Source organism: Aythya marila, assembly GCF_965140915.1.
Source record: "Aythya marila genome assembly, chromosome: 1".
NCBI lineage: Eukaryota > Metazoa > Chordata > Aves > Anseriformes > Anatidae > Aythya > Aythya marila.
The window spans coordinates 159,470,376-159,495,973 of record NC_139042.1 but is presented as its reverse complement, the minus strand read 5'-3'; the positions used below and the strand labels follow the sequence as shown (position 1 = coordinate 159,495,973).

Here is a 25,598-nt window from a genome sequence, read left to right as displayed (position 1 = left end):
TTGGGAGCAATGCCAGATAATCTTAAACTGGTTGTTACAACAGAATATTTTTCCAGCCAAGAACTTTCACAGCAAGTGTATTTTCAGACGGATTTTATGAGGCTAACTCTTCTCAGTCATGACAACCTGCCCAAAGGAGGCAGAGCACATTGCCTTTGGACTGACTATTCACTCTTTATCCTCAGGTGTATAAAAAGTGAAGGAGAAATTGAAAAGCTTCAAGCCAAACTTGTAGAAATGAAGAAAAAGTTGGACAACACTACTGCTGCAATGCAGGAGCTAGGCCGAGAAAACCAGTCATTACAGGTATCATTTGATTTGAAGCAAACCTGTTGATTCTCTTTGTGGGTCTTGTCAGAATTGTAAGTTTGCATCATATTTGTGGCAGGTTATCTTTCCACAGTGATTAAGATGTTCCTGTGGTGCACAAGGACCGTAATGCTGTCTGTAGGTTAACTCTGCTTTTAGGTTTCTCTGTGAATTATAAGCTCTCGGTATCATGGCAGAATTGGTGCTTTTATACAGCATTGGGTAGTGTATGCAATGTAATAGAGCAAATGAGTAAGAATTACATACGCTTTTTTTTTTTTTTTAATTAAATAGATCAAACACACCCAAGCTCTCAACAGGAAATGGGCAGAAGACAACGAGGTACAGAATTGTATGGCCTGTGGAAAAGGCTTTTCAGTGACAGTGAGAAGGGTAGGTTTGTCTTTCGCTGTATCTGTGGGGATTTTCTTTTTCTATTGTTTTCAAATTGTTTTTCATGAGATGAAACTTTAGAAAATGGCTTTAAAGTGCTATGATACTTGGGACGTCTCAGAATACAAATACTGCTTATGGTGCCTTAAATACTAAAAATACAGTTTGTGGGGTTTACTGCAGTCATGCTGCTTTTGTCATTTTAATGATAGCATTTTATAAATAATGTTAAATAGCTCAGTCCCCGAAGCAAGAAAAATGATACTGTTTTAAGGGTACTTACAGTAAACGTATTTAAAACCAGTCTGGAATGGATTTTGAAGAGAAAAAGGAAGGTAAATTTGTTGAAACCACATATATGTGAAAATCTAAGACATCAGCAAGATCTGGAGCTTTGTGATTGTAAATGCTAAGTAGACAAAGAACAGAAGAAACAACTGGGTATGTTTTAGGTCTGTAGTCAGACCTTCTTTGTAAAAACAGCTGTGGTCAGTTAAGATGTTAGCATCCCTTCCTTGGCAGGGCCTGCCCTTCATCCAGAGATTATCATCCCTCCACCAAGTGACTTGGCAATGAAGTAGGTGAGGGATGTTGGTGAGGTTCACTCTGCAGTGCTTCCTGACTTGGTATTAGGTGGCTCTCCCTGTCCTGCATTGTGATGTCCTTTGGGTAGTCTTTGAACAAAGGCTTCTGGTTCCTTTGATTCAAGGGTGTACTTCCCAGTGTGAAAGCAGATAGTTACATGTCGGATGAATGTGTTTCATGCAAACAAAATAAGTTCAAGAGGAAAAATTCAAAAGGAGAATGAATTTCAACCAGTTCAGATCTGAAACTGGTATGGGTCTCCCTTCTCAGTGAAGCAGCACTTGTAACTGGTATTTTAAAAATCTGAAACATGAGAGTGCTGATTTGACATGGTAATTATCTCCATTATTAATCTACACCCGTAAGCCTGTAATTGATGTTCACCATGTGTGTTTTTTCTTTTCTTTCACAGCATCACTGTAGACAGTGTGGAAATATTTTCTGTGCTGAGTGCTCAGCAAAGAATGCCTTAACTCCTTCCTCTAAGAAGCCTGTTCGGGTCTGTGATACTTGCTTTAATGACTTGCAAGGATAACTGGCTATCGTGAGAGACAAAAAAAATGTTACGCTAAAATTTATAATTTCTGTTGATGCACTTCATTCTGCACTCAGACTACTATTCAGTTTGGACAATGATTGTAACACTTGGCAAAATTTAGTATATTTTAAAATGTTTATTGATACCAAGTAAAACTATTGTATTTTTTGTGAGATATGGGCTCAGATCACCCATAGCTTATTGCCATTTATCCTGGAAAGAGCTTCTATGTCTAGATTAGAAATACCAAGTTATTTGTAAATAAAGTTTAAACAGAGGAGTAACAATGTATTTTTTTATCTTTATTTTTTTTGTTCAAGAGAAAACGCGTTTATGTGATATTGCAGTTTATTCTTGTTTCCTTCAATGGAAAAGGAGGATGCAAAAATTTGTGAGGATTTTGTGTATCAAATGTTGCTGTAATAGCATAACTAATTGTTGCATTTGATTACGTATCTCATGTTCTTTATAACCCCTTTGTTTTGCTTTCTCTCTCTCTGATTCTTGGACTTTTCTCTCTGAAGTTCTAACTCCGCAGTGAGGGTAATGGGCTGGACTCAACTCTGTTTTATTTGCCTGCTTAGAACTTGTAGTGTCAGCACCTGAGTTCTTTCCCAGCTACAGCACTTGGATACTGGAATACCTTTACACATTCTGTACTGCATTGTGTGTGTGTGCGTGTGTCTGTGTGTCTGTATGTGTGAATTAATGATGTGACCAAGTTTAGTGGGCATTGTAGGAGTACTACACAAAGCTCTCCCATATTAATCGATTTCACTTTTACATGTTTGATGAATGGATTTTAATATTCCAGAAGCCCTTTATATGCAGGTTTTAAATAGTAAACAAACAAGGCAGATAGTAGCCTATAGCCCATCTGACCCTCTGCCCATACTCTGGAAGCCCCAAGAAGTCCTTGTGGTTCTCAGGGATGTCCAGAAATGCCTCGCTAGGTATCCTACTAAGAAAAGCTCTTTTTTTTTTTTTAGAGGGTGCTGCAGTTTAGCTGACCTTTTCTCCTATCCCTTCCTTCAGCTTTTGGTGGAACAAGTTGAACTCCTGCTAGCCCTAACAAACATCGCTTTTCCATTGTTCCTTCTGTCCCCCATTGCTAAGGGTTCTTAAATGGTGTGTGAATTCTATGATTTAGTTTGCTTAGGATGGTGGTTTAATTCTCCTGGTGCTGGCTTAGTTATAAGCACACAACTCTAAATATACAGGCCAACATATATGGTTCTAGAGCATAGAAGCATAGAATGACTTGGGTTGAAAGGGACCTTTAAAGGTCGTCCACTCCACCCCTCCTGCACAGGACCCTAGATCAGGTTGTTCAAAGTCCCATCCAGCCTGACTTTGAACGCTTCCTTTGAACATCAATGGAAATTGATGGGACAGCCACAGTGTCTCTGGGGAACCTGCTCCAGCGTCTCATCACCTTGTATTTGTTCGTATTTCCTTTTCTGTACTTACTACAGAGGTTTCCTGCTGAGTTCGTATAGACTGCTCTTTTTGTTGTGCTTTTATTTACACCTGTTTTTTCTTGCCTGCCTGTGTCTAAATTTTCCTCCCTTTGAAAGGAGTATCTGGTAACTGGCCTCAAAACCATTAAGGTTATTTCTTCTGATCATTGATTATGCCTTCCAATACTTAGGGACCCTTAGTCTTCATTATCCTAGTAAACTCTCTACAACCCAAGCCCTTCTCTGTCTTAAAAAATTGTGCCAGCTGTTCAGAGAAAAGGACTATGTCCTCAGTTCCTCTCCTCCTTGCCTTCCAAGGTAAGGAAACACGTTCTGTTACACTGATAGATGCTTAGCCATCTTTAGGCAGACTTATTTACTTTTATGTATTGACAGCTTTTTATGTGAATGAAGAGGAGCCTCTTTTATGAAAAATGTCTAGTCCTGACTAACTCTCAAGTGAAAAGACTTGTTAATCCCTATTCCCCTGTAATGATCTATATGTTTCATATCCCATCTTAGCTTACCTATCTAGTTCTAAATTTGCATCCTCAAGGAGTCATCTTAAAATTTAATTCTTATTATTCCTTATGCTTGGAATACATGCGTGGTTATGTGCAGTACTTACCAGCTTTTCTAGTTCGAACTTCTGAGGTTTGTTTGCTTGAAAGAAACAAGTGCTGTAATGATTCTGTATGAATAGATCCTGTGTGCTTGCTGCTTGTCCTTGTCAGGGTAACTGATTGGAATAAGAATTCTTTGACTGGGAAGTATGAACAGAATCTCTGCCTCTTAGGATTTTTTTCTGTTCAATTACTTACTGATGGAATCCAAAGAGTTTGCTTTCAAGCCTTTCTCTGTCTGATACGTGGCTTCAGAAATCTGGCAAAGGTAAAGATGTCACAGTCTTGCTTCTGCCTAGGTACGCACCATCTGGTTGTGTAACACAGAGTGTACAGCTTTCAGGGTGAAGGACAACCATGTAGAACGGAGGGGATTTTAAGAGGGAAGAGAGAAACCTCCCACAACTGCATGAAGGACAAAACGTATGTGGTGAATGAAGATGGAAGTTTCTCAGGGGGAACTAGGGAAATGGTTGAAAGATCCGCTTGTGTTCAGATGTTTTACTTTTGAACAGAGGAGAGAGCTCTCCAGCAAAGAGGAAATGGTAGAAGCTCTGCTATCATTGTTCTTGATTTTGGGATGCTTTGCTGTAAAGACAAGCAAAGTCATCTCACTCAGCTGGCTGCTGAATAAGTGTGTTTGGTTGGTCACCAGACAACTCAGGAGTTGGATGTTGGACTTGATGATCCTTATGGGTCCCTTCCAATTTGGGATATTCTATGATTCTAACTCAGGATGGAGCTTCCCAGCTTCAAGGTGAAACCAGCTCAATTTCTGAAGGCTTCTTTTTGCTGACTGATGTGTGTGACTGACTTCTTGAGGGGACAGAAATACTTTTCAAACACACAATTGTAGAAAGAGGGATTGCTAAGATCAGGAGGAGCAGTGCTGAGGTAGAAACTTTGATGTTTGAGACTGAGGCAAAGTTAGGAGTTCTGCAGCTTTTCACTGGAATAAATTAGTGGCTTCATTGTTAAATCTTATGCTCCTACTCTTGTGTTTATGATTTTTAGTACAGGTCTGTATTCTCTGACAATTTGTTGGTATGATAGACCACATAATACTGGCTGCCACGATGGAAGTTGTGCTCAAGCTCAGTAAAATGACCTAAGGGTATTACTATTTATATAAGGAAAACTGGAAGGTGAAAAGTGTTGTATTTGTAAATGTGCTTGTAGATTCTGACTGCTTTGAGGGGTATGTTGTCAGTAAGATGTGGGTTTTTTGTTGCACTCCTTTCAAATATAAATAATAGGAAAACCTAGCAAAAAGTCTGCTGGGTTTTACCACACTGAGATAAAGGACTCTGGACAAAGTAGTTAAATGCACTGATTTTTCAGACTACAAACATGGAAACAGAGGAAAAAAATGGCAGAAGAGACTAGAACATGGAACAAGAAGGTGAAAACGTGTGGTGATGTGTTTTAGCAGCCTTTAGCAAGAACCACATAGCTCTGATTCACCAAGGAGAGGCCATTGTAGAGTAAGATGTCAAGAGGAAAAATGGTGAAACCAATGCTTGAATCAGAAGGTATGTGGGATCCCCGAGCTGCCTTTAATTGCCAGCCATTACCATGGCATCAGAAATTGAACAGTGGATATATAGATAGAGTGGATAGAGTGTCTTCAGGGGCACATTCAGCATCTCTGGTGAAGCAGAATCTGAAACACCAACTGCTGCATGGGCTGAGACAATCTACCAAGTCATTTGGAGAAGCATAAAAGATGGTCTTGTTAAGGATGGGGAGAAGTTCTTCTAACTTTTTGGAGATGCTGCATCTCTTCCCAGTCAAACAGCCACAATCCCTTGGGTTGTTGTCTCCAAAATGCCAAATCCCCACTGTTTTATTCCGGCCTCATGTCAACAATGCATACTTCATATTTTCATACTGCAGTCCCCATGTAGGCAGAGAGCACTGCAGGGTTCAGTGGCAAGCTTTTGATCTTAGCGGGATATGCTTCACTGTTGTTTCTTCTCCCCATGTATTCCTTCCCTCCAATAACCTTCCCCTTTCTGCAAAGGTTTAACAAAGATTATAAAATTGAGTCACAGTAGGAAAAATTGCTGTCTGCAGATAAAGAGGCAAAGGGAAGTTTCTGCTGCTACTTCCAGCAGAGACAAGAGGTTTAGAGGGATCTCATTTTTCGTCTGGCTTTGCTCTGGCACAAGAGTTCAGCGCTCTACCACAGAGTGCAGTTTTTTTCCTCTGTTTTTGGAAAGTATTAAGTAACCAAGTTGTTGTGGAGTGTGGAGTGCTAGGCATGCAAGAGCAATGAATGTTTTTGTTGGTTTTGGGGCCATTAGGTTTATTTGTGAATCCTCACTAGAAAACCTTTCTTAGTGAAGCAAGAGGGTACTTGGGAGTGGAAGCATGAAGTAACCTCGCTGTTTGTATCACATATTAGCAAGAATAATTGTTTCTACTATGCTAGATGTAAAAGAAGTTGTATTCCTAAAGCAGGGACTGGAAAAAAAAATATTTTTCTAGATTGTTCAATGTCAGTTAAATGGAAAGTTGAAACAAATGCTTTTTGCAAAACTTAAAAATTTATGACCAGTACTCAGTGGCAGACAGAAAACTGCTGAAGCTGGAGCTCAAATAGAGCACGAACTATGTCAGGAAGAATGATACCGTGGTTTGAGTATGCTAAAACTGTTAAATTACTCCTCCAAGTACCACCCCTTCCACTCATATTCTTGTGGGACTAGGAAATAACACTGTCATTTGCACTATGCACTTTTTGCTGTCTAACTGAATATAATCTCCAAGAAGCGGAATGGCACTGCTGGCGTTGCGTGTGCTAGCTGTAATCAGTGGGCAGAAGGTTTATCTTCAGCTGGACTTTCACTGCATTACATTTGGCCCCTTGCTATGTAAGGAGAATTGCACTCATAATTACTTTGTACCAAAAATAAGGTCATCATCTGGGAGCACATGTAACAAGAAAATTCATGTAGTCACTCACACGTTGTCTTTGTAGAGCTTCATTTTAAGCTTATAACGTGAATATACATTAATTTTATGTATTTTCAAGGTTCTTGCCAGTTGTCTAGTCCTTCATTTTTGAAGTATTGACCTCACCATCCCTTTTAGGATAAGTTTAAAATTATTGTCCGACCACAGCCTCTCTTGGAAAACACTAAGTGGTCTACTTTTCAAAAACCAGCAATAATTGGATAGTAAAGTCCCTCCACAGAAACTCAGTTGTGTTTCTCTCTCTTTTTTTAAAGTGGCACTGAATAAAGAGCTTTGTATCTTTAGAGAGAACACAAGATGCCACTTAGAATCACAGTAAGAAAGAGAATAGACACTGGTTAATGTAATAAACTCTGCCTTTTGTCTGCAGTGTGCCATATACTATGCACTTGCTGTGCAGCAGATACAGGAGTACCTGCTCATGTGGAGATTACTGAAGCCCTGCTAACCCCTTTAGATCAACGTTACTATGAAAGCAGAAGCCTGGTAGTCATGTTTTCCGACTTTGCCTCCCCCTGTGACCTAAACTAAAAAACAAATTCACCCGTTTCCTGCCTTTTTAGGGTAAAGAAGGCTGGGAACAGTGTTCAGTGTTAAATGTCGACAGGCCAGCACTGGCAGGTCTGGGCTCCTGCTGCTGGGTTTATGGCAAAGTGCTCTGCTGTATCACGCTAAGTCTTGAATCCTGGCACAGGAGGGATGTTTAGAAGAATGTCTCGCTGAGTTAGCAAATACCAGAACTTTTTATAGTAATGTGTCCAAAATGCTGCTTGTATAGGATTTGTCACTTTTGTAAGAAAAGGAAAAAAAAATCAGAAAAAAAAATAAAAATCATGAAACCCCACCATTTGATGCCGTTACTTAAGATTTCATTTGAACTACCTCTCAGTGTGAAACTCAAACACTAGGTAAGTTTAATAGGATTTGCTCACTGTCACGTTATGTAAAAATTATAGTGAAAGCCAAAATTGCAAAAGTTTATCACCAAAAAAAAAAGTCTTTTTTTTTTTTATATGTTTGGAAGTATCCAATAGTTTCAAGTTACTGTAAACTCTGTTGAATTCTTTTAACCTCTGTAATTTCAATCTTGCAAACTAGCTGCTGGACAGGAAATAAATCATAACCACAACCTTTCATAATCATGGTCTGCTGGGCAAAAACAATTTTGTATACAGCTTTGTCATTTGAGTATGGATAACCTCATTCACCAAATGTACCATTAATTTAGCATTTTTTTCCTTCAATACGCAAGATGTGAACTTGATGAATGGTTTCTGTAATGGATGCGTGCCACAAGTAGCATTGTGCTGTTTGCCTCTTTTCAGCATTTTATTGATCGGTTTATTATTGCAGATGTGAATATCACACATACAACTTATTTTCTGTAGAATTGTATAAAATATAAATGGAAGAAGTTTTAAGTTCTTACCCAGTATTTAGAGGTAATGTATTATAATAGCCTTATGATACAATTTTACCTACAGAGTACTGCACTTCTTTTAAACTGGATCATACCATCTTGGTAGGTGTAGATAAATTTTGCATGAGTGTGTTTGGATTTTGTTTCTTTTTCATTGGAGTTTGATTCTTAAGTTCTATTTTCAGTGTTTGTGTTTACTACTTGTGATCATGTAGTTGTGCCTTACATTGTGAAAAAAATTTAGTCCAGCGTGCACTGTAATTGCTAAACTCTGCGATTTGGAAGGTGGCTGTGGATTTGGATGAGTAAATGACACCATGCATCAACCAGTTCTGTATAAACTATGATGAAATGTTATTGAAATGTAATTTTTGTTTTCTAACCTGTTACAGGAATGATGAATGACAATAAAAAAATTAGACCTTTCTAACAGACCTTTCTGTCATTCACTTCAGACAGCAAAGCTACTTTGAATTGGGGAATATATCATAATATAAGGGAACTCTTGGGAAATCACACATGTGGGAACAACTAAATGCTTCAGTTTCTTAGACTGGTTGGAGGCTGCAACAAAAGCTTTCGCTTTCATGAGGAGGATGTGATAATGACTGGTTTTCACAAGTTAAATTCAGAGTGGTTTTTCCTTTCCTAGTAACTGTGCAAATCTGCTGGTTATACTGGGTTCAGTTATTCTTTCTGTCACTGACCACATTCCTACATTGTGTTCAGTGCAGTCTAACAACTGACATAACTGGAAGGCTCAAAATTAGTGCTTGTTTTAGTTCTTCAGGTTATGGGAGGTTTCACTTATTGAATGAAAACCTCTAAAAGAGCAGAACTGCAGTGCAGAGAGAATCCAGGCAATCAGCATGTGCCCCATGATAAAGCCACTATTGCATTGTGGGGGCATTTACAAAAAACTACATTTCAAAACTGAAGTAGATCTTCCTAGAGGCTTGGTGTGTAGACAGTAGAAAAAGTTTGAGAGAGGCTTTCTCTGAAAGGGGATTCAAGTTGAGAAGTTGATTTCTGCTTTGATTGTTTTCTGGGGCATCTTCCTCTCCAGACCACAAAAGAGCCCGTTGAGTTTGTCTCCCTAAAGACAGCCTGTGTGAAAGTACTTCCTTCCCCTAGGGTATCCCCCTTAGAGATGTGCTGACATCTGGGAGTACTGAATCTCCAGGACTATTTAGTTACCTGGTAAACTGAGCAGACCTATCTTAAAGATCTTTCTGGAAGGAAAAAAAAAAAAAAACAAAACACAGGTGCAAAACACCCCCTTCTCTTCTGCCAGTGCAGGAAGCACAGGGCTTAATCTGACAGGTGTGACTTTTCTGGGCTTAAAAATCTTTGGTATCATCACTGATGGCAAGATATTGTGAGATTCTGTAGAGGTGCTGGGGATGGAAGAGTTTGACACAGCACACAGCTGAGTGTGGCATCAGTGGAGATAGAGCACAGCTGTTGAAGCCAAGCTGTGGCCAAGTGTTTGCAGCTTGCGTGGCTTCCTGGAGCAGCTCTGCTGTGTCTGCTCAGTTCTGCTTTTCTGCCATATGCGTTTACCCCAGGCATGCAGCCTGGGTAGCTGTCCCTTTCTCACTAGTCTGTGACAGAAACTTGCCTGTTCTGGGCATAAAAGGGAAGAGCAGGAGCATGTGCTGCAGTGACATTGGGAGGACGATGGACCAAGCAAGTACACGCAGCTTCCAGACCAGAGTTTGTGTGTAGATGTAAACCACTCAAGTGGAGAAAACATATCATAACATCCTGATGGGTGGAACCGGATCACTGGATTAGACACAACATTTGAATTTATGACTAATTTGATGCCAGAGCAGAGACAAAAGATAGGGAGGTATGCTGACTTAACCGTGAGTAATGCAAACAACTGGAACGGCGCTCCCAAATTCTTCAGCATAGTCTTCATCTGTGTGGTTTCTCTGTTCAGTTCACCCTGAAATAATTTCTGTTACTGAAGGGATATTCTAAAGGCTTGCTTCCATGCTTAGGGAGAGACTGACTGGGCACAAGAAGTGGGAGAAGTGGCAGGATCATTTAGACTGGTTTTAGAGAAGTCTCTCTTCCTCTGCTATGCTAATCTCAGACTAGCCCAGGCTAATGTGGTGAGAGCACCCTCCCTCTACAGGAGTAACGTTGTGTCAACCAGTTTCAGACTGTTATGTGGGGCTGTTCCGGCACCTCAAAAAAAGAAAAAAACATACACATACTTGACTATATGGACCACAGATCTGGGATTGCAGTGAAGTATTGAATGTTTTAATATAAAAAGAATGTTTGAGTTTTTGAAGAAAAGTTGAAAAGACTGCAAAATTGAACTCTGAAGGCTGCACTAAGCGTAAATAATGCATAATGACGGATCTGCTGATAATAAAGCTGTGAAAAACTTTGGGTAAAAAAAGTCCCCATTAGAAGGGGGACATCATTGCACTTCTGTTCTTTTTATATATTCTGTAGCATCTGTAGTTTATCTGAATATTAGATGTAAAGATGACCATTTTCAAATAAACAGGGCACTAAGCAACCTTTTCATTTTGAAAATTAATTGCTACTCAAAAAAATATGTTTTTACTGATCTTCCCCCACAAGCTGAGTGTGAGATGTTACTTTAGTATGTAAAAAGGCAGTAAGTACAGGGAGCTATGACTAGTTGCCTACAATTTTAATTTTGTGAAATTTATTAATACAATTTGAAAGAGCTCAGAATGACCCCTCTAGACTTCTGGTGAATAAGTTCTCCTCATCAATATAGGTGTATTCCCTGTCCTGCTTTCTAGGAAAGAAGTTGTGTTAACACTTCCCTGGATGGCAAGAGCCTTCCCCTAGCTGAAGCAAAGGAGCATTTAAGAGTGATGTGTTTGGTACCTGGCTCATTCTCCCCCTCCGATGTATTCCTATATTCTGTGGTCAAAACTCATCACTTCTGTCTAGTCAAGTCAGAAGTCTGCTAGTGTCAGAAAGCAAAGGCATGCTGGAAGAAATAACTATGTTATCACCACAATAGTATTCCACGGGATCTGTCCATGCTGTGCTGGCATTATTAAATTTCAGAGGATTCAGCTGGGGAGCAAAAAAGTGTGCTTTTCTTGGTTTCATGTTGCTTAGTGTAATTGGAGATTGCCATTTCTATCTGCGACATCCATGTTTTCTGTAACAAGAAAAATAATCTGTAAACCCAGGCAATCTGCAAAGTTCTAGTAATTCAGACAGATGAACACCCATGAGCTTTCAGCTGTATTTGGTGTTTCTTCAGGCCCTTGCTCATAATTCCTGAAACAAAAGTGAGTTTTCCCTGAGCCCCAACACTCCCCATTGCGAAGGCCACAGCACATCACTAGAATCTTTGTCTGGAGCCAGAGATTTCCAATGAAACTTTACTTTTTGTTATGAAGATGGGACTTTAATGCTCTGTTTGCTTGAAATTTTGAAATTTGCTGCAGGCTATTTCACCTGTTTTTGTGTAGCATTTATTAATTTAATGCTGTCCCTGCAGTTTGGGCTCCCTGCTACCCTGATTAAGACAGCTCCAGTGCTATCAATATTGCAAGTTGTTGGCCCCTCTGAGGTCTGTCATGTGCTGCCACATGAATTTGTTTCCTGCACCATGCTGACAGCATTCATCTCTACATCCCCTATCATCCAGGTACGAAGGCAGGGGGTAGTGGCTGGAGAGAGGGGTTTAAATACATAAACGTAACTTCTCTCTGTGCTAGTCCAGATGGTCTGGGTCACAGAAGCTGAGCTGTCTCTGAACTGCTGTGATGAGACATTGCAAATTGTTTGGCAGCAATACAAGCTGGAGGTCTAGCTGTGCTTCTGCCACCCCAGGGTTTTTGTTTTGCCTATTCAGTGGCTGCTCTCCCTGCTGTAAGGCACAAAGAGTCACTGGGCTTTGATGCAGGGCATAGAAATGCATGAGAGGCAGCTCTGCTTCGTGCTACTTTAGGATTCATAAATTTTGTTATTGACACATCTGGTTGCTTCCTATGTGTGCTTAAACCCCAAACAAGACAAATGCATCACTTTGGAAAACAGAAAGCAGAGGAGAAAGATTGCATGCTGGCTTCAGTACGGGTGGTTGCTCTGGCCCCTCTAGAACTGCCAGCCGAAGAGGGGATGATGAGCTGTGCAGTGGTGGTTGCACAGGGTTGGCCGGGCAGGAGTGGTCCCTTACAACTCAGAGTTTCAAATGTTTAGGTTTTTGTGGCTCAGAGAGGAGGACAGGGAAGAAGGGTGGGGCAACTGCATGGATGGGCTGAGTGAGTAAGAGCAGCGTATTTTCAGTTCTGTGTTTTTGTGTGTCTGAGAGGGAGGTGGGAGTGGGGACAGGTGTCCAACGCATCTCCATTACGTACATGGTGAATACTCAGGCAGCAAAATCTGGAAGATGTGCTCTGTGTGCAGTCAATGCGGAGCTGTATTCTGGTAAGCCAGTGAACATGGGCCTTGTGAGCGAACACAGAGCCCAGGCAGGCCCCTTGCAACACTGGGAAAACCTGGGGGTGGCCTGCAGCATAGCAGGCCTCTGCTTGGGATGGCTCAATGGGAAAATGGCACCTACGTCTTCATTCAGCTTACCATCTCTCTTGTGATGTGGTTTATCCGATTAAAGGATCTGATCAGAGCTGGCAACACTTAAGGATATTTTTTCTTAGAGCACAAGAGCTCTCTACTCCCATGTGTAATAAATATTCCAGGGAAGGTAGGAAACCATCATGGCTGAATGAGGACCTGCTGGTCAAACAGGCAAAAGGAGGAAGTGCACAGATGGTGGAAACGTGGCCATGTGCCTTGGGAAGAGTACAGAAACACTGTCTGGATGTGCAGGGATGGGATCGGGAAAGCTAAGGCACCGACTGAACTAAACTTGGACAGTTGTGCAAAGAATAACAAGAAGGGGTTCTACAGGTACTTTTATTCGGGTAGATAATGGTGGGACAAAGGGGGAATGGTCTTAAACTGGAAAAGGATAAATTTAGTTTAGATGTTAGGAAGAAATTATTCCCTCAGAGGGTGGCGAGGTACTGTCAGAGGTTGCCCCAGGGAAGCTGTGGCTGCCCCATCCCTGGAGATGCTCAAGGCCAGGCTGGATGGGGCTTTGGGCAACCTGGTCTGGTGGGCGGTGTCCCTGCCCATGGCAGAGGGCTGGAACTGGGTGGGCTTTAAGGTCCTTTCCAACCCAAGCCATTCTATAATTCTATCTACCTCAAGGTCCTGATCTGATGGCCCTCAAAAATATTGGTTGTCTTAGGAAGATCATCGTCCTTTCTGTCTTGCAGATCATTATCAGCTAAAACTGTGAGGCTAAAACTTTGCTAAAATTAGTAAAGTTTGTTTTAAAAAACATGCTGACTGTGCTGGGATTGGGTTTAGTAGCAGAAATATAGTAGTTTATCCAAAACTGTGATGGATGGGGTCTACGTTTCTGAAGAATCAGGGAGACAAGTCAAAATGCTGTTATGTTACTACATCCATGTGAAAAGAGACTTTCAGTACATAGATAAAATGAAACTGGGAGACACTGAGAAGGTGGTTGTTACCTGGCATGAATACTTCAAAAGGGAATGGTAATATTTCAATCACAGGAGATGGTAACTACTTCTTAAGTAGATATTTATTCCAAGTAGGAACCAGTGGCTTGGAAATGCAAAGAATTCACTTATTGTTTTTCCCTGAAAAAGCCTGTCTACTGTGATTTATTTTTAAGAATTAGTATTAGTGGTAGTCAGATTTTTGTGCGTTAGGTACTAGAGAATGAAATTCAACTTACAGGAAAAAAAAAACACCCAAGCTGTGAAGTGCCTAGCACACTTTCAGATGTTAAAAACAGCACTGCTGGTAGAAGTGTGATATGGTGTGAAAGTGAGGGGTAAATTTATATAACAGTGGAATTAATCATACCATCTGTTCCATCTGAAACTGCAAGAGTGTGCTGTGCATAGATGAACACAATTTTCTGATCTGGATACTACAGATATGAATTGGGGGGACTGTTTTGTTTTTGACTTCTCTGGAGGAGCTCACTGTCTTCATTTCTGTTATGCAAGAAGTGTCAGGTTTTTTTAAGCAAACAGAAATGATGTTGTTTTTCAAAAAGATATGGCTTGCTATCAACCCTGATAGAAAGTTGGTACGTGTTCAACAGTAAAAATTCTGTAGCAAATAAAATGTGTGAACCAGCGCTTTTTTTTTTTTTTTTTTTGGTATGTTTGTTTTGGTTTTGGTCAAATGTCACAACTTTAATAGATTCTTAGCACAGCATGGCCACTTTCAGGCTGAGGTCCTCCTCTAGGGCAAGCGTAGCTGTGTAATTACAGAAGAAAAAAGATGTATTACTTACCTTGGCAATCTCTGTTTGTGTTTGTAGCAAGAAGACTGCTATGCACTGCCGATACCTATTTTCATGCTGTATTAGGAAAGCATTTCTCAGGCTGAAGACTGAAAAAAAAAGTGAAGAAATTATATAAATTTCCTCCTGCAGCTGCCACTCCAATTTCATATCACGGTCTACTAATGACTGAAAATATGATACATGTCATCTTTCCTGATTCTTAATAGGGCAAGGCACCCTTCTGGGGTTAATTTTTGTTATGCAGGAAACTTTGTTAATTCAGAAAGTTAATTCTGCTTGTACTAGTTTTATTTTTAATACAATTTTTACTCAACCATTGTGTAGCTCAGTTGCTTTTGAGTCTTGCTGAGGATTGTTAAAAGAAGCTTCCATTCAGAGTAGACTAAAGCATAACTGAAGCTAGAGAAGAACAGGTATCGACAACTTTTATCTGATTTCAAATATGTCCATTTGAAGGCTGCTATGTAGGGAAGTGGCTGTGCTCTCACACTGGTGTAGGGCTTGGTCTCTCCCTGGAGTGTGTGCAGGGTGCAGGGACCCATTGCAATGCAGCAGACTCATTTGGCATTGCTTTTTGTGGCCAGTATACATGTACACTGCTGTAAATGAAGCAACGGTGAGCAATGTGTAAGAGACTGCCCCCTTGCAAGTGGCAGTCCTGGACCCACACAGCCAGGAGAGAGCACAGATCGCAGACCTCAAGACTACAAGTAAATAATGGAGACTTGTGTGGCTACAGACAGTAAGAAAATTGGTAGGAACATATGGGGAAGAAAACCAGCAATGAGGTCCAGAGTGTGGGGTAGGCCATAACCAGTGTTTAGAGCCTGGCTGGGATGCAGCAGGTGATTTTGTCTGTTCTGCTGCTTGTGGCTAGGTCACAGGGAGCCTGGTTAGAAATCCCTGAATATAGCAAATGGCAGCTAGGAAAAATTCCTCAGATATTATTCTCATATCCTGTGTGGCTTTTATGCATGGTGCTGTACATGTAAGCCGGAGGGCTGCTGCCATGTCCCCAGCAGCAGCCAGAAGCTGCTGATCCTGTGTTGGGCCTGGGCTTGGGCAGGGCCATGGGGCTGTCGGGGCTGCCCTGGCTGCCACGCTGCTGGTGAGGTGCAGCCACTGGATTCATGCTGGGTTGGCAAGGGGATGTCTCAGGCAGGCAAATGGCATCTGGAGGACGTTTAAAACAAGGTTATTCTCCTCTGTTTTCATCCACTTCTCATCTTTCTTCAGTTTCCTCTTATTGCCTACCTTTATTTCCTGTCAGTGTTGATGCTGAATGGTAATTACCGTAAGTGAATAGGTTATCATAAATTTTATGGGCTCTAGGTTTCTTTTCCACGTCTATTGATTTCCTACAGAGTGCTCTAGCTTCCTGAGCTTTTCCTCCCTGTCCTTGGGGTTAGGATGGCTGGCAGGCCCTGGAGCCCAGAGTTTTGTATTTCTATTTCTCTCTGATAGAGAGGAGGCTCCTGGGGTCTTGACAGTGTCAGGTAAGTGTCACTGAGGTGTGTGAGACCTTGTCCCAGCGGATCAGGCTTGGAGGCCTGACTCAACCTCTTATTTGGTGACTGCATGGATGCTCCTTAGATAGGGCAAAGCTGGATACTCTCTGTGGAGGCTGGTCCTCATTCCTACTTCACCAAAGGGCACACCAGATGTTACCGGAGGTGGTTTTCCATGTCAATGTGTTTGGAAGTCTACGAGCAGGGAAGCACTGACTTAGGGTGGGTGATTTCCATCCTCTCAAGGGCCAGTGGGGAGGTGAGTCAGTGCAGCAGCAGGAGGTAGATCATCTCTCCAGCCTCCTCACATTTTGCTGCTGTACACATAAGGACACCAAGGAGAGTAGTGCACTGTAGTGCTGGCAATTGGGACAACTGAAAAAATGTTTCATAACTACGGTGGGATTGACAGTGTCCTTTGGAAATAGCTCCAGGGATTGATATAGCATGGTAAGGTGGTTAGGGCAAGAAAATACTTGGCTCACGAGATAGAAGTCATTGGAGTCTTCATACCTTCTATGTGGTGAATATCTAGATCCGAAAGTTGCCAGTATGCATGTGAAAGTCACTGTTATAGACACTGCAGTACAAATGGATCTGTGAAGCCAACCGGTGCTGAGACATTGGCACTCCATGCTTCTGGGGGTGGTTTGTGGGCAAGCAGTGTCTAATCCTTTCACTGCTACATACACAAATGGATGAAGATGGTATTTATGAAAACATTCAAATGCACCCAGGCACGTACCTGTTACGTGGACGGGGTCAACATTTTTCAATATCAGTCTGTCCAGTGGGATGGGCTGGTCGAGGACCGAGCAAAATCCACCTTCTCTTATGAGTGACTGCAGCTCAGGAGTGAGGGAAGGACAGACAGGGATTATGCCTGTATCTGAGCCCCCGTATTTCTGGGAATAGAAAATGAACTTGATTAGCGGGTTGTATGCCATCTGCTCATGAAGTATAGGCAATAAACAGCCCTAAATTATGTACTTTGTCTTATCAAAGGTGTTCAGAGAGCTTATTTGCCTAAGCAACCCTAGAAATCTTTTCTCTGAAAAACTTATCAGTATCCGGAACTCGCTTGTCAAGGTCATGGCCTGTATTAAAACAACATGATAGGTACACAGTATAGGTACACAGGCAGGAAACAGTCAAAGGTGTTCAAAGATCCCCCCAGCCCCATTCTTTCAATATCAGGAGCTCTTCTCCCTTTCTTGGAAGTTATTTTACTGTTAGCATAAGGAAATGTTGCCTGTCTTTCATGCCTATTAGTCATCTTGTATTTTTCTTGCTGAATATCAGCCTTCCAAAGTACATTCAAAATATTTACCAAGCCAGAAAATACAATAACGTCTGCAACAACATCCATTATTACCTTTTTGTTACGTTTAATTTTGGTAATTAATAGGAAATCATCAAATAGGAAGAGGTAGACATCAAGGAGTTTTGTGCTTTCTGAGGAAGAAAACAAAAAAAGTCAGTTTGGCATGATTATTTTAAGGAATGCTAAGAAATTTCTAAATTGAGGCACATCTATGAATCATCTTACAATACTTTTTTTTTTAAAAAAAGAAGCATGACTTTCAGCATAGTACACAACTACTCATCCCCTGGTCTTCACTCAAATACAGTGCTTGAAAGTCATATACGCCTTTTGATGATTTTGGCTCTTAATATTTGTACTTTGTAGCAGCTACCACTTCATTATGCAAGAATAACTACTTGCCTTCCAGTAGAAGTGATCTGAATCACCTGCAGTTCCTAAGAATACAACAGCTGACATGCTACAAATCAGCAAATTCTAACCAGTAAACAGTGAAACTTCTGAAAATGTCAGAGAGAAAGAAATAGTGAAGTACTGGTACCTACAGATATTTGTTTGCAGCCCTCTGCACAGACTTTCACACTGATGAAATGTTAACTGATGATATCACAAAGGCTTTTCAAAAACTATACAAAATAGAGTTGGCTTATCTTTTCTTCCTAATTTGGAGGTTGTGAGGATGCAAGGAATATAACAACAGATGTCTATGAGAAAGGTTCTAAGTTTTTAAGGTTGATCTCCATGCCTTGATGAAAATTCAAGTATTGTTATTATATAAATAAGGGGATAATTTAACAGAAGCAAGAGTACTTTTAAACAATGTACTGCTGGGAATCTGGCTTTTAGGGTTACCAGGAAGTTCTTTCCTGAACTGGATTTGCAGAATTTGGTCCTTTGATCTCTTCCCTGTGTACAGTTCCTCCTATCCCTTTCCATGAACCTATGTTTCATCTCCCTATTTGGTCTCAACTTACTGCCCTATGTAACTTCTAGAATCACTTCTTCTCTCTGCTGCAGGCTTTATGCTTTGTAATATCTCCTCTGACTGCTCTGTACTGATAGGGCATCTCTGGGCATGGAAAGCCTAGCTACTGTTCACTGCAAGGGATGCTCAGAGCTATTGCTTCCAGGTAATCTGCAGGATGATAAAATGCTCTCTTGCATGCTTGGTTCAGAAAGGCTTTGGCTTGAAAACTCATCTCACTAAGATTAAAACATTTTCTATGAAAAGGAACTACCTTGAAGAACTTACGTGCTAATTGAGATTCAACAGACCAGTTATCATGTATTAGAAGTCTTTTGAAAAATGCCCTTCTGTAAGTTTCTGTGAAGTCAAAAACTTGGTATGGTGTTTTCCACAGCATCTCTTATACAGCAGTAGGCTTTTGTGGGCATTACACATGAAAGAATTATTTGTTGCAAACTCTCTCTACTGCTGCAGACCAAATTTTCTGTTTCTTTGATCTATGCTGTGTTCAGAAAACCAACGAATGACAGCAGTTGAAAGAGACCTCTGGAGGTCCCTGGCTGAATCCACCGCTCCAAGAGCAGGTCATTCAGTGTTTTATCCAGTCAAGTTATGAATATGTTCAAGGATGAAGACTATGCAACCACTCTGGTCTGCTGCACCAATATTTGACCGCCCTAATTTTAGTAAGGTTATCCAAATATCTAATGGGAATACCCTATGCTGCAGCTTGCATTGTTACTTCCCATCCTTTCACTGGGCAACTCTATTAACTTCCAAAAACTTTCCATGTTTTTCACAGAGTGACATGACAGCTTGATCTGGTGGAATGCTGATTAGGAGCTTTCTGATTGTCTTCTCTCTGACTCCCAGTGCCACTAAACATCAATTTTTGATTGCACTATTTTTAAATAGAAGCAGACAGCAGAAACACTTGCTTCCTGAAAATTCAGACAAAGCACTAATGTTTCTTCAAACAAGATTTCTAGCATTTCCTGTGTTATCTTCCTGATGCTAGGATTACCAAAAAAACATGCAATTGTGGTCTCAGAGATTGCAGTTTCATTTGAAGAAACATGGTTCACCTCAAAGACAAATTTGTCTGAATCTGTTCAGAAGTGTGACATTAGGACACACTTTTTGTTGCACAGCACTGTGTTCGAATAGTGATTTCATTTTTGTCTTGAAAGATATTTCATCTGGACAGGCGGACAAATGCCAGGCACTTTTATACTGCAGATTGCAGGCATCTGGCTGTCTTGTTGGGTAAGATTTATGCTTATACCTTCTTCTCCATTTTCTAATTATGTACTGCAGGAAGAAATGTAGCCCCCTGAAGGCTACCCTTACCTCACTGGATCATGTGCTGGTGTCTCATCAGAAGGCCAATGAGTGCAGAGGGGAGCACTGGCAGAAGAGAACTCGGTGGCTTTCTTCCTTCTCTGCCCACCATCCCCTAAACATCAGTAGCAACCTTATCTTCTGCTTTCCATGTGCCTGATGTTGTATCTTCACCTCTGCCACTATAAATCTCCTCACATGGGAGGAAAACCAAACCCACTGATCCATGGGCTGTGCCCCTTGGCTGCTCCCTCTATGACAGTGATGGTGGGAGGCAGAAAATTTTGGGTGCTCACTCCCTTCGCCTCTGCTCCTATTGAGGTGTTGAAGAAACTGTAAGGCAGAGCTGGGCTCGTTTCTGCCAAGGCCCTGCTATAGCCCTGTTGCTTCCAGTGCCCTCTTGGATGCTGGTCTTCTCCAGGCATGGAAAGCAATCAAACTGCCCAGGCTCTGCTTCAACGCCCAAGTAGGACCTCAGTGCTACACGTGGAATTAGGGGCATGTCCTGGGAGACTGCTGGTAATGAAAGGGAAGGCACTCATCTTGTTTACACATTACCATCTTGTTCCTAGATGTCCGTCACAACAGCAGTCTGGGCAGAGATAAGTACAAAATAAAAAAATAATAATAAAAAAAAAAGAAAAAAGAAAACTGTCTGGACTGTCCTGTAATTTTAAATACAACGTTTAACAGATGTGATGCCAGAGAGGTGGGGTTTGTTGACATCAGTCCCCAGGTATGTGGGGCAGTTTGTATGAGACAGTCTAAACTTCTTGATGTCCTTTTTCCACGTTCTTGAGCTTGACAGTAAAACTCTCCCTCTGAGTGACAGATGTAGGCAAGTCAGTCTGATTTCCTCTGCATCTGGCAGATTGAATATCCAGATGTGACAAGAAACAATCATGCAAATTACTCATCCTTTTGGTAGTTCGGGTATTTCTTGGCCTCTGACAAGCCGTATGTTTGCTTTTTCTTCCCTGCATCTGCCTGAATACTATCACAGAGGTTCATTCCAGCCCTGCCATAACAAAGCGTAATTCTATTAAGCCAGCGCCTACTAGAGAGACATTTATGGCCATTACCTGCTAGTGTTAGTCTCCCTTCATGGAGGAGAAGTCTGCTCGCTGAAGACAAAATGTTTTCACTGCTATTTTCTCTCAGGTTTTGTTTCAAGCACTTCACCCCAAAAAGAGAGAGAGAGGAAAAAAATAAAACAGGGAATCTTGCGTATCTGATTATGAACTGGGAGGCACCCAGCAGTTAAACAGAGACAACATGTCATGTTATATCAGCCTAAATTCACCACATAGCTGATAACTGATCATGGCTGTGTTTCTTCAGCAGTGCTTCTCTTTAAATGTGTTTAAGGTTTTGAAATATTAAGCTGTATTTTTTCATTTCTGGAGTGAGTTTAATGTTTTTTGCAGTTCTGCACACAAATAGATGTAATCCTTGAGGTAAGACCCACTTGATGATGTTACCGTAATGCTGGTTAAAGTATGTCTGTCTGGGTAAGGGAGCAACCACAGCAGAAAGGTGCATCTGTTCCCAGGGACACTATAATTTTCTGTAATGGTATTCAAGTAGGAATTTCTTTGGGTCATCTTGAGGAGTGGAAGAGGAAAATAATTTATGTTTGCTGTGCTGCTCATAAAAGGTATTAATAGTTATATTTATCCCATTTCATTCTGCCCTCTAAAAGTAGACCCTGGCAAGTCCTCCTGGTCGTACTCTCTTTGATGCTAGCAGAGAGCAAGCCATGCTGCCATCCAGGGGACTGTGCGCAGCCTGCACGTTCAGCTTCAGCATTTGCAGTGCACAGGCTGCTCCTGCTAGAGCAGAGTCACCCACAGCAGCTAGAGCATAGGCAGACAGACAGCTTTAGATAACACTGTAAAGATAGGAAACTGCCTTCTTTCCACAAGGAAAAATGCCCTTAAAGTGCTTACCTCTGGGACAAAGAATCTCTTGTCGCGATCCCAGATTTGAGGCCAAATTATGACCTCATGCAGCTGCCGGAACTTCTGAAAGTTGTCCAGCCATTTGACTTTGCCTTCCAGATCCCCTGAAATACGTAAAGCATCAGTTACTGCCAATACCGGCAAAAATAGGCTTGTTTCTAGAAGACGCTGAATACTGATTTTCTTCAGTGGAAGCCAAAAATTCTCATATACGAAACCCTGGATGAAGTCCTCACCTCACTGAAATCAATGACTAAACTCTTCTTAGGTCAGCAGAGTTTCCCAGCAGACCCACACCATACATGTATAGTGACGAAAACCACCTTATTTTTCTGAGACCTGTTCTGTGCTGGGTCTGTTTGTTGTGTGGCTGTAAGGCCAGGCTCCTCACAAAATCTGTCAATAAGAGAAAGAATTCAAGTCCCTTGTAGGTGGTAATTCTGCCATTGGAGTATTTATCCAGGAAGCAGGAGCGGGTTTATCTATGTCTGGAAGACATGCGCTTTGTCTCATCTTCCAAAGAGACATTTAAACCTTCAGCCTCTAGGATGGGGGGAAGAACAGCAGCGTCCAATCCTTCACAGGGTCACTGCTCCATGAGCAGTCCTTATTTGTATTTTTGGACTGGACCCAAAGAGGACAAGAGCTTTAATCCTTGCTCCAATGACCCACTTAAATTTGGTGGGTACTGGGGAAACACCTGGAAAAAAACCCTGCCCTTTTTCCTCCACAAAACTCAGCAAGAGTAGGAGCAAGGAACCCTCTCTCGCTCAAAGTTCAGCACTTGGAGGTCATGCTGAGGAGCTGAGAGGTCCAGACTGGGCAGCAGTGACCTCTTGCCGTGTACTTCCCTGTTCCTTTGGGGCATGCAGCACCGTGCTCTGCAGGTGGGGATACGGTGCTGCCAGGCACCTCTTCCTGCCAAGACTGGCAGGGTGGGCATTTTCCCCACTGCTTGTCTTGTCTTTGATTTGCATGGGCTGCGATATGACTTTAGAGAATAAACCTGTCTCCGGATAGGAGACCATAAGGCACTTACAGCTGTGTTTATGGCTTCCTGAACAAGACTGAATTAATAATTTAATTACTTAAAACAGGATCCAGGAAAGAAAAATCTGCCTGGACCAATCCCTCCTTTTTCTACAGTAAGTAGGAAAAATCTGTAGCTGCAATAGCTCTTCTGCTACTTTACGTGGTAGGACCCTGTCATTTAGCAAAAGGTCACTGGCATAATATCCCCCTTGTGAGTGGTATTTCATCCTATTAAGGGTTAGCCCCAACAAATCCTCCCTAGACATAAATCCAAGTCAAAGACTTCTTTGTTTGAGATTTTTCTTTATTTGTTCCAATTTGTGATCTGCTTTTAATTGTTTCCATGTCACTGCAGATGATTCTGCGCAAATACAAGTGACTCACTGATTTGGGAGTCCTGTGACCTTGCTCAGAGAGCACAGGGGTGGCACCAATCATTTCCTACAGAATGAGGAAGGACTCAGGATTGTAGAAAGGCATGCATGTCCTCATTGCATCTCTGCAGGGAGACCGGATCTGTTTATACTCAAAGCACATGCACAAAAAGCCACATAGCTTCCTAATTGTTAATTGCAATGACTTTTTTTTTTTTTTAATGACTTTTAACCTTAGCTACTTACGTATGGACTTTTCCACCTTCTCTTTCACTGACCAGATAAAGGCTTTCTCCATTTCATCAGTGCTCCTCTTCCAGATATTGTTTAGGAGGAGGGGATAGCGGGTCAGTCGATGCAAAGGAGCAACCAGCAGCTCCGGCAGGTGCAGTCTCTTGCACTGTTCGTTTTGTTCACACCACTGCTGAAGACAAAGAACATCGCTTTTAGGCCTCCTTTTGCTCTCTGGCATGTAGGTACAGCTTTATGCAAACGTCAAACAAACAGCTTTATGCATCATCAGCTGTAATGAGACAAGGGCTAATTAAAGAACAACTATTTACACAGTGAGAGCAAGTGCAGTGTAAAGGCTCCACCTCTGTACAGGGGGATCCACACTGCTCCTTCCTATTTCAGATACTGTGGCCATGCTGGTGGATAAAGCCGTGCTCTTATTTGTTTGCCATTTTAATTTCATCAGGAAAACCTTAGTCTCATTTGAGGGCCATTTTTTATGTTCAACTGCTACTTTCCACTAGTGACCTTTCTCCTAGACATGAGTGTCTGAAACCCTTGTCAGAGAGGGAGTGATGTACCTGAAAGCTGCAGCGTTTGCAGCTGTTACAAAAAGAAAAGCCTTTTTTAGATTTTTCTTCCTAAGATTGTAACATTGAAGATCAGTCTTAAGCATTTACACTGGTCAGAAATAGCAGAGCCCCCTCCCCAGGAGCTCTGCAGCTACCCTGGATGCAGTTACTGCTTTTAGGCAGACACAGTGTCAGCAGAGACAGAGCCTGCACTATTGTTTTAACTTTACAAAGACTTGCCCAATAGCTCTTTTCAGTTTTATATGAGGGAAGTAAACATTCATCTGCTGGTAGTGTTTTGATACCAAGTTCTACATTTGTTCTATCTGTAGTCAAGCCAAACCATGGGGCTAAATCACTGCCATTGCAGAGTGTCTGCTTGCTGTGGTGTCCAGGATGCTGCTTCCTCTCTGAGGGGATGTGGATTAGCGAATACCCTTGAGCCCGGTCATATTCTAGAGCATGCAATACCCTATACGCTGTGATCCCATTCAACATTTAAACCAAGCTGATACACTGGACATGTATCAAAGGAAAATCCATTAGAGAGGTTTTACAAAGTGGCTTGATTTTTTTTTTTTTTTAAATCCATTTCACTTTGCTAAAGTGTAGGTCACCATGTCAATGGATTATGAGCAAAACATAACATGTTCGATGCTGGCAGTATGTATTTTCTGCCTGCAAAAATGCAGCCAGATTTTCCCTTTTAGCTTTCCACTCTTGCCTGTTTTAAATTACAAATACGGACTTTCACATGCACAGGGAAACATATACTCTGAAGGGTGACTTCATATGCATGATTATCCCCTGCAGTTTAATTATCTGTGTAAAATGCTACTTTAACAGTTTTGCTTCCAGTGAACTTTTCTAGCCTGCTGTTAAAATCTTTTCATAAGACAGAAAGCCAGAAGACAACAACAACAACAATAAAACCATCACTTTACTTTCAGGTAGATGCCAAAATCTTCTCTCTGTCTCAGGTTTTCCAAGTAGAAGACAGCGGATGTATAATTGAGGCAATAAATCTGGTGCGTCTGGCAGAGGTCACCCTGGAAAAACTGCAAAAGAGGCTTGGAATCTTGTCAAGAAAGAAAAATATCACAACAAAGGCAGGAACAACCCTTTTCGTTTTGTAACATGGTTTTACCTTAGATTTCCTTGTACATAGGGAAAGGGTCTGTGCCTGCCTCTCACTTAGCAGGCACAGACCAAAATACATATCCCATTGAGATCTTAATTAGTCACTTAAATACATCTGTGGATCTGGTCCATGGAGTAAAGGAAGGATCTACACGATGGATTGAAAGGAAGCAGGGTACAGCTGGAGACAGGGTCAGGATCTGGCCTTAGGAAAACTTTTCCCACAGAGTTAGAAGCTTGGCTCTGTTGATGGCAATGTCTCCAGAAGGCCTGGGTTGTGGTTCCCCAGAAATGGAAAATCTTTCCATGCTCTGTTCCACATACAGGGCAGCTTTCCATGACCACCTCAGACATGTCAATGAATAAAAATAAAAATGTCCTACTGACAGGAGGTACTTGAGGCTAAGACCAAACTGCCTGTGACAGATGGCATGTCCTTGACTGACTTGACTGCTTTAAGGTAACCTA

The 25,598-nt window shown here is 41.6% G+C and overlaps 2 protein-coding genes and 1 long non-coding RNA gene across 5 annotated transcripts in view; 2 read left to right on the top strand and 1 right to left on the bottom strand.

Annotated features, from left to right (window-relative positions):
* Positions 1-8,733, top strand: part of EEA1 (early endosome antigen 1) — a 76,410-nt gene extending 67,677 nt beyond the window's left edge. For all 3 annotated transcript variants that reach the window (XM_082784853.1, XM_082784852.1, XM_082784854.1), the window contains 3 exons: positions 186-306; positions 604-702; positions 1,700-8,733. In XM_082784853.1, coding sequence (XP_082640979.1) covers positions 186-306; positions 604-702; positions 1,700-1,822 — 343 coding nt within the window. In that variant the 3' untranslated portion in view covers positions 1,823-8,733. The remainder of the gene's footprint in view (positions 1-185; positions 307-603; positions 703-1,699) is intronic.
* Positions 8,734-11,365: 2,632 nt separating this feature from the next.
* Positions 11,366-25,598, bottom strand: part of PLEKHG7 (pleckstrin homology and RhoGEF domain containing G7) — a gene marked incomplete at its 3' end in the record, with an annotated part of 30,484 nt that continues 16,251 nt past the window's right edge. The window contains exons 9-16 of the mRNA XM_082757688.1: positions 24,935-25,048; positions 23,431-23,605; positions 21,767-21,882; positions 20,900-20,993; positions 17,561-17,640; positions 16,931-17,090; positions 14,666-14,763; positions 11,366-11,473 (exon numbers count right to left, since the gene is read on the bottom strand). Of these exons, the coding sequence (XP_082613814.1) occupies positions 11,366-11,473; positions 14,666-14,763; positions 16,931-17,090; positions 17,561-17,640; positions 20,900-20,993; positions 21,767-21,882; positions 23,431-23,605; positions 24,935-25,048 (945 nt within the window). The remainder of the gene's footprint in view (positions 11,474-14,665; positions 14,764-16,930; positions 17,091-17,560; positions 17,641-20,899; positions 20,994-21,766; positions 21,883-23,430; positions 23,606-24,934; positions 25,049-25,598) is intronic.
* Positions 24,980-25,598, top strand: part of LOC309876863 — a 115,632-nt gene continuing 115,013 nt past the window's right edge. The window contains exon 1 of the long non-coding RNA XR_014317265.1: positions 24,980-25,099. This is a non-coding gene — a long non-coding RNA (uncharacterized lncRNA). The remainder of the gene's footprint in view (positions 25,100-25,598) is intronic.